General features: G+C 35.1%; 1 protein-coding gene across 8 annotated transcripts in view; it reads left to right on the top strand.

Annotated features, from left to right (window-relative positions):
- Positions 1–375: 375 nt before the first annotated feature.
- Positions 376–8,121, top strand: part of LOC149779383 (protein boule-like) — a 207,236-nt gene continuing 199,490 nt past the window's right edge. For 5 of the 8 annotated variants that reach the window (XM_089940022.1, XM_089940018.1, XM_089940017.1 and 2 more), the window contains exon 1: positions 376–521. In XM_089940022.1, coding sequence (XP_089796148.1) covers positions 519–521 — 3 coding nt within the window. In that variant the 5' untranslated portion in view covers positions 376–518. The remainder of the gene's footprint in view (positions 522–8,121) is intronic. The other 3 variants (XM_089940024.1, XM_089940021.1, XM_089940020.1) reach the window with 1 other exon arrangement.

Below are 8,121 nucleotides of genomic sequence, written 5' to 3'. Positions count from 1 at the left end.
TATTTCATGATCAAGATTCCGTGAAATCTTTCTAATCCTTCAATTTACCAAGACTTTCTTCACAACTTGTTGATTTTGTATATCCAGTGGCCCTGGTGACGGGGATTTACTTTCTCCGCACAGGCATTGTTTTACATGCGCAGGCGGGAAACAATCTGGAATGCGATATAGGCTATTCCATTAACCTTATTTGCATATGGAGCATCTCGAGTACATCATCAAGTTAGTAATATATACTTTCTTTTTCCAGCCAGTGGGTTGGACGGCTTGTAGTTTTGAAACATAAATACTTGCATTAAAACTAAATTTAAGTAGTAGATATGCGAAAATTGTGCAGAGAAATACTTTTACACCACTTTAAGGAGCTTCCAACTATATCTGCCTTTCCCTTGCCAAAAAATGGAACCGCCTAAACTTTTGGAAAGTCCTCTAGAGTTCGGCTGCTCCTGTGCAACACACTTTGGTAACTCGTGTTCAGTCTGTAATTTTGTGTTACCTGGTGGTAGTAATCGTTTATAATGGTAAGTAAATTAAAAACACTCTTTATTTATGAGATGTGCAATTTATAGTTATGTTAATATTGCTAAATCCATTGTTAAGATATTCGATTCCAATTGCATCTACTGCTGCCCCATGTCGCATCCCAAGTCCTCTCTGTAAGTTCACAAATTCTCCACATCTTTTTTCACAACGTTGCTCATAAATGGAATTTTGGATGTAACTGTTAGATCGCTTAGTGTACTTATTGTTAGTTATACGCTCATCTTATAACATTCTTTTAATACTGGTTCTAATATAATGAAACGAAAATGCATTTGGAAGCGTGGAAGTGTACATGATACTAAAAATAGTAACAAGATGTCTAAGGTTTCAGCACGTGAGGCAAATAACATACAGTGTTTACTGTTTGAGCTTGTCAGCGTTTCGACAAAAATGGTTGAGAACGGGTACATTATTTTTGAAAACTGTATAGCCTGATGCAGCATCAAGTTGTGAAAATTCTGTTTCACAATGCAAGACCTTTTTTCTTCCCAAGTGATGTTTTGCGTGTAGATATTTTGCATTTATTGGAGGACACTGACGTTGTTGATAAGTTAACATGCTCCTAATGTTCCTTCTATTGGTCACGTATATATTGGTACAAGTGAAGCTTTTAAAAGTTGTCCATGGAGGATGTTAATAGAATGCATGAATTTTTGTCAAAATGGCAAATGTAGGAAGTTTTAATAATAGTTGTTTTAACGTAGAGCCTTATTTTTCTTGGATGAAAATTTGGTCTTCATCAGTCGCACATTCGTGAACTTGAGGACCTTAATTTACATTATAACCAAATTATATACGGAAATAATGCTTCATCAAATAACTTGATTTGGTGGTTTTAACAGCACTTTCAAAACTATGGAAGGTGCCACTATTACAGTGCTAGTCAATGTGATCATGTATGCACATTTATTCAAATTAAATATTAATTGTTAACAAATTTAATACAAAAGTAGTTTAACCAACATCATCGAGTCCTGATAGTTGAATGCTTTGCTCCTTGGATGTCAACAACTTCCAGATGAAACGTATTGATTGATTTACACCTTTACAGTGGTTGTCAGGTACTAAATTGGGTCAAGAAAAGAGGACATTGGATCTATCATAATGGATATTGCTTTCATTTTCATGGTTCTCAAGAGTTTTCAAAACTGATGAGTTGGTTGACTCCGACTCGAATGAAAATCTTGGTCAAAAATGAAATCTTGAGTCAATCATTTTTGACATTCGTGAGCCCATAGCTGTGATTCCTTGTTGTTGATGGAAACAAATGTTTAAAATTTGTCTTGTGCTAAATAATGAAAAACACCTGTACAGTGTTCTGTAAGAAATGTACAGTCTGATTTTTCTGTAAGTGTTTTGTATTTCTATGTGATGTATATGAAACTGAGAATTATTTTATACTTTATTATATTTTCAGCATTGCAACATACTCTGTTGTCAACTATTCAGATCATTTTATGTGCAAAAATATACCCATATATGAAGGTTATATATTGTTCAAATACCGAGGCTGTACATCACAGGATTGTCAGTTCACGTTTCCACCTGTCAACTTCTCTAACAAATTTCAGAGATTAACTGATTCTCCTTCTCAGAGTGGACACTATCTTTCTCTTTTTTTTTTTATGGTGTCCAAGAGTCGGAAAATTCATTACTGGCAGGTCATTTCTGAGACAGAAAAAAGTATATACTTTTTTTTGCCATTGTGATTTTAAAGTTCTGTTGTATTTTCTGAGTGTTATGTCCGTTAAATATTTTCCGAATGATCCATTAAGTAAAACATTAGATGTTTAAAATGTTTGATGATTGAAGCAAATTAATTGCCGATAAAACAATCCTATGCTAATAACTCGCTTTGCAAGAAGCCATATATTCTCATTTCGTCTTAACTGATTATAATTTAAAGTGCAATCAAATGCCGATATTTTTTCAGATGAATCCACTGAAGTCATAAATGATTAAGAATTTTTAAACATTCCGCCTAATGATGCAAATTGCCAGTGAAAGTTTGTTCGACTTGACAGCCGCTTCGCGCGCTGCCATATGCTCAGTTCTGATTAGTTAATTATAATTTGATGTCCACACATATCAGTGCTGATATTTCATCAGAAAGTGGTCCATCCATCTCATAATTGTTTCCTCTTCCTATATCATAAACTTCAAACTTTCAACTTCAACCTAATTCATTTGCACCTAAGCCTGACTTTATTGAACTGTTAGCTCTGCCCAGTTCATATATCTCTTCCATTGGTGTGATATTATTTGCTGTCGAGATCTGAATTGTGGTTGAGCAGATGTCAATCAGTGCCTCCAGCAGTAAATTTGTTATGGAGAGTGTTCTATTAGTAAGAACAAAACTGGAGGTGAATCAAGAGTAGTTTTAAGATTGATGCTGCAGCCCAAATATACGTTCATCAAAAAAAGACGCACAAGTCTAAATTTCTGTGTGCCATAAATATGGGATATGTTCAAAGTCGACATGTCAAAACCTGAGGGTATGCGTCTATTGAAAACACTGCAGTGACTAATATTCAATCTGGTTTTTACTGGATCACGCCCTTAGGTTGACCTCGTTCAAAAATGTCCATGTAATTTAACATTGATTTTGCTGTATGTAGTTCTTGGGGCATGAAAACAGTGATCTTCCAAAGATATATAGATGTATGAGGCTCCAAATAAAGTGAATAATTGCTCTTTAGAGATATGTGAAAGTTAGTTTCTAAAAATGTCACTCATTCCTGAATTAGTCTATTCTGGATGCCTGCATAACCTGTATGACATTTACTAAAACTTTGGCGTCTCTGAAGCACAAATTGGGTAAAGGGAAGCACTGCATTGCAAATATTGGATGCAGTTGAGAAAAAACTGAAAATTAACTGTTCTTTAACCCTTTACCTCATAGAGCATAGTGACAAAGTGCAGCACGCTATAAATAGAACACCCGTTACCTAGTCGACAGCATACGCATAGGCCTGCCTGTGAACTGTTAAGCAATGTAGTGTATGTTACGTTTAACAGCAGTTTTAACCATTTTACATTTTTGGTACACATCTATTATCTGTGGAAAAATTTCAGAGTAAAGTCCAATTGTTATAGCTGTGTAATTATTTTTCACGGAAGAAATTTTTTATGTGCTTTAATATTGAGAACTTGTTCACCTTCATGTCGATGAGGCCGCGTGACCAACCGTAGCTGCCATTTCCCATACTCGAAATTTACATGTTTTTTGTCTGCGTCTACATCACTGAGTCGTCTGAATTTGATGATAAAAACTAATTGCTGCCTACATAAATATCAGAGCCTTTACCTAAGTTATTGAATCTTTCATAGTTGTGATTCTGATCGTGAAAACTTCGTAAGTACTGAATGAAATCCTGCCTGTGAACTGTTAAGCAGTGTAGTGTATGTTACATTTAACAGCAATTTTAACCATTTTACAATTTGGTACACCTCTATTATCCCTTTACCTCGTACAAGCGGCTTTGGACGCCTCTACTCCATTCACATGGAAGCGCCTTTTGATGCCTCTGCAAGATTTGCATAGAAGCGTCTTTTGACGCCTGCTGTAAACATCAGCCATTTTGAGCTAGTTTTCGTAGCGCCACCTTCGGGGAAAACCCCCCTATTACATACTAAATTCATTTCTGCGAATGACAATTACGTCAGATCACGTGGTCGCTATTCATGCACTGGTCGATATCTGCTATTAAAGTAACTGGGTCGTAATCTCCACTCTCCAAAATGGCAGCCACGGATTTCGTTCAGTACGTGCGAAGTTTTCACGATTAGAATAACAACCACGAAAGATTCAATAAATTAGGTAAAGGCTCTGATATTAATGTAGGCAGCAATTAGTTTTATAAATTATCAAATTCAGATGACTTAGTGATATAGACGCACACGAAAACCTTGTAAATTTCGAGTATCGGAAATGGCAACTACGGTTGGTCACGCGGCCTCACAGACATGACGGTGAACGAGTTCTCTCAAGATTTTGAAGCACATAAAAAAAATTCTTCTGTGGAAAATAATTACACAGCTATAACAATCGGACATTACTCTTAAATTTGTCCACATATAATATATGTGTACCAAAAATGTAAAATGGTTAAAATTGTTGTTAAACGTAACATACACTAAATTGCTTAATAGTTCACAGGCAGGATTTCATTCAGTACTTACGAAGTTTTCACGAGTAGAATCACAACCACGAAAGATTCAGTAACTAAGGTAAAGGCTCTGATATTTATGTAAGCAGCAATTAGGTTTTATTGAATATCAAATTCAGATGACTAGTGATGTAGACGCAGACGAAAAACGTGTAAATTTCGAGTATGGGAAATGGCAGCTACGGTCGGTCACGCAGCCTCACTGACATGACGGTGAATGAGTTCTCTCTCGATTTTAAAGCACATAAAATATTCTTCCGTGAAAAATAAGTACACAGCTATAACAATCGGACTTTACTCTTAAATTTGTCCATGTATAATATATGTGTACCAAAAATGTAAAATGGTTAAAATTGATGTTAAACGTAACAACACTACATTGCTTAACAATTCACAGGCCGGATTTCATTCAGTACTTACCAAGTTTTCACGAGTAGAATCACAACCACGAAAGATTCAATAACTTTGGTAAAGGCTATGATATTTATGTAAGCAGCAATTAGTTTTTATTGATTATCAAATTCAGATGACTTAGTGATGTAGACGCAGACGAAAAACGTGTAAATTTCGAGTATGGGAAATGGCAGCTACGGTCGGTCACGCGGCCTCACTGACATGACGGTGAATGAGTTCTGTTGATTTTAAAGCACATAAAATATTCTTCTGTGAAAAATAATTACACAGCTATAACAGACTTTACTCTTCAATTTTTCCATATATAATAGATGTCTACCTAAAACGTAAAATGGTTAAAACTGCTGTTAAACGTAACACCACTACATTGCTTAACAATTCACAGGCATGCCTATGCGGATGCGGTCTGCTAGGTAACAGGTGTTCTGTTTATAGCGTGCTGTACTTTGTCACTATGCTCTATGAGGTAAAGGGTTAAATGTGGAAAAATTTAAGAGTAAAGTCCAATTGTTATAGCTGTGTAATTATTTTTCATGGAAGAATTTTGTATGTGCTTTAAAATCTTGAGAACTCGTTCACCGTCATGTCAGTGAGGCTGCGTGACCAACCGTAGCTGCCATTTCCCATACTCGAAATTTACATGTTTTTCGTCTGTGTCTACATCACTAAGTCGTCTGAATTTGATAATTTATAAAAACTACTTAGTAGTATTACATGTAAAATAATCAGATGACCAAGCCAGGCAGTCTTAAGTATGTTTCTTAAACAGTTGTGGAATGCAGCACCAGTAATTCCTAGAGTCTGTGTAGGTCTGTGGTAAAAGTAAACCCTGTCTAGTTTGCAAGAAACTGTCACAAGGACATGTATATTTTGGTCACAAGTATTAAACAGGTTGGACTAATACAAGGTTGTATTTTGGTTTGTGCTGTGTACATTTGATTGTGTTGGAACTTAAGCAAACAATTTAAAATTAACTTTGAGAATTGAAAAAAAATAACACAGTATTTCGTGCATATTCTATTTTAATAATGGAATAAAACTGGCTTATGCTAGCATGATTTCTTTTTCCTTTCGTTTAAAAGCATAACCTATCGTTAAAATTAATATAATTAAATTCTGTGTAATGTGTAAAGCACCTAAATAGTCTTCATTCTTTTTAGGAAATGTATCGTTCATCTCTCACAATACATGTACTTGAATGCATGGTTTAGTCTTTCACTAAATAAGGTAACATGTACTATAGCGGACTTGGTAGGTTATGTTCTGCACTATGTAGTGGACATTCATTATTACTTGATTATATTTCTGCAACTTACTTGATCTGGCCACTAAAAGTCAGGTCATGGACAATCCACATTGACCACTATATCCTGTCTGATGGAAACTTTGTGACCATATTAAGGTCCAGTGGGAACATTGATTTTCTGTAAAATGTGATGCACATACTGTAACTTAGAACATTTAACTGTGAACTATATGCCATTTTGTGGGTAGTTCATCTAAATAAAGTCAACAACTTCAGTCTTTTATTCTCAATTTCAATAATTCACACAAAAAATAGCAAAGGGACAACCTAATTCTAACATTATAACGATACAAAAAACAAGACTCTTTAACTGCACACATTATCTGGCTGCTTCTGCCACCAATACTTTCACTTCAGTTTAGGCTTTGCCATTGCACCAGCGACCCATATGTTTATTCTTTGGAGCAATAAACTTGACCTCTATGGTACTTGTACTGCCCATGACAATAAAGACAGATCACTGGGACAATTTTATACTTGTTGAATCAAGGACATCCTAAGTTGGCTTACAGAACAATGTGGACATCTTTACTAGAATTTTAGTTAAAGACCTAACCTTGTTTATGAGTTGGTAGGATATGATTACTTTTCCAGAACATTCTATTTTGTCTTAGCTTGTGTGGGTATTGATAGATATACGTGGGACTTGGTAAGCAAATAATTCCAATCAGTCTGTGGAATTCATTTAGAATTATTTTGAATTTAATTCACAATACTGTAATTGTCTTGAATTTTTACTTTGTATTCAGGGGTTATGAATTGCTTGTAGAGTTTTACGTCCATTGTTTCACTTCCTTTCAGTTGCATTTTTTAAGACCTAGAGTTAGAAGTTTGAAATGAACATTCTTTGTAGCTGAGACAACACTTGATTGGATCCATTTAATTAACACAGTAACCCCTGGAGCTTTTTGTCATTTTCACCTGAAAATCTAGTAGGAAACACATTTTGAAAGCTATTTCTTAATAGACTCGAAAGCACCAAATCCCCGGTCATCTTTCAATAACATACTGCCTAGTTGTGTTAGAAACATCATTTTTCATTGGCTGTTTGACTTGCGCATGAGCAGAAGGTTGATAGAGTTCTTTTTATTTTTTTTTTTTTGCTAAATGGAGCCATTATTTTTATATGGAGACCACTCTTTATTCCAAATGCCCATCTTATCCTACTTTTTGCAGAGGCTCATCTGTCTGTTTGCAGTTCATACCAGTTTGACTTAGATCTGAGACCAAAAAGTCTAAAATCCAGACACAACATTGGATTCCCACCAACAGCGAATTTTGGGTTTAAAAAATGAGGTTTTTTAATCTGTATTTTGTAGTGCAACTAGATATTCCAGATTAGTTGGTATCATTGTAGAAATGCATCTGTCTACCTTTCTATAATACCATATAATAATATAACACTTTAGTGTATTATGCATGACCATGACACTACAGAGCTCGGTACTAGGCTACTACCTCCTGCCCCGTTAGGTTGTCGCTAGGGGTTAATGTGTTAACACCCTGAATTGGTCTTGATTATAAAGCCAGTTGACACTTTAAAAAGGCATTTAATAATTTCATGATTAAAACATCTTGTAGAAAGTTTTTCTTTTTTGATGTTCATAAAATACTGTCAAAAATATTTTTAAAACCACAATTACAAAATCAGTGAGTAAAATACCCAATTTCTAATGTCCTAAACAAGAT

This window comes from Sinohyriopsis cumingii, chromosome 17 (genome assembly GCF_028554795.1).
Source record: "Sinohyriopsis cumingii isolate HCF-2022 chromosome 17, ASM2855479v2, whole genome shotgun sequence".
NCBI classification, from domain to species: Eukaryota; Metazoa; Mollusca; class Bivalvia; order Unionida; family Unionidae; genus Sinohyriopsis; species Sinohyriopsis cumingii.
Note: the sequence above shows the minus strand (reverse complement) of the source record. Positions and strands in the feature narration are given on the sequence as shown.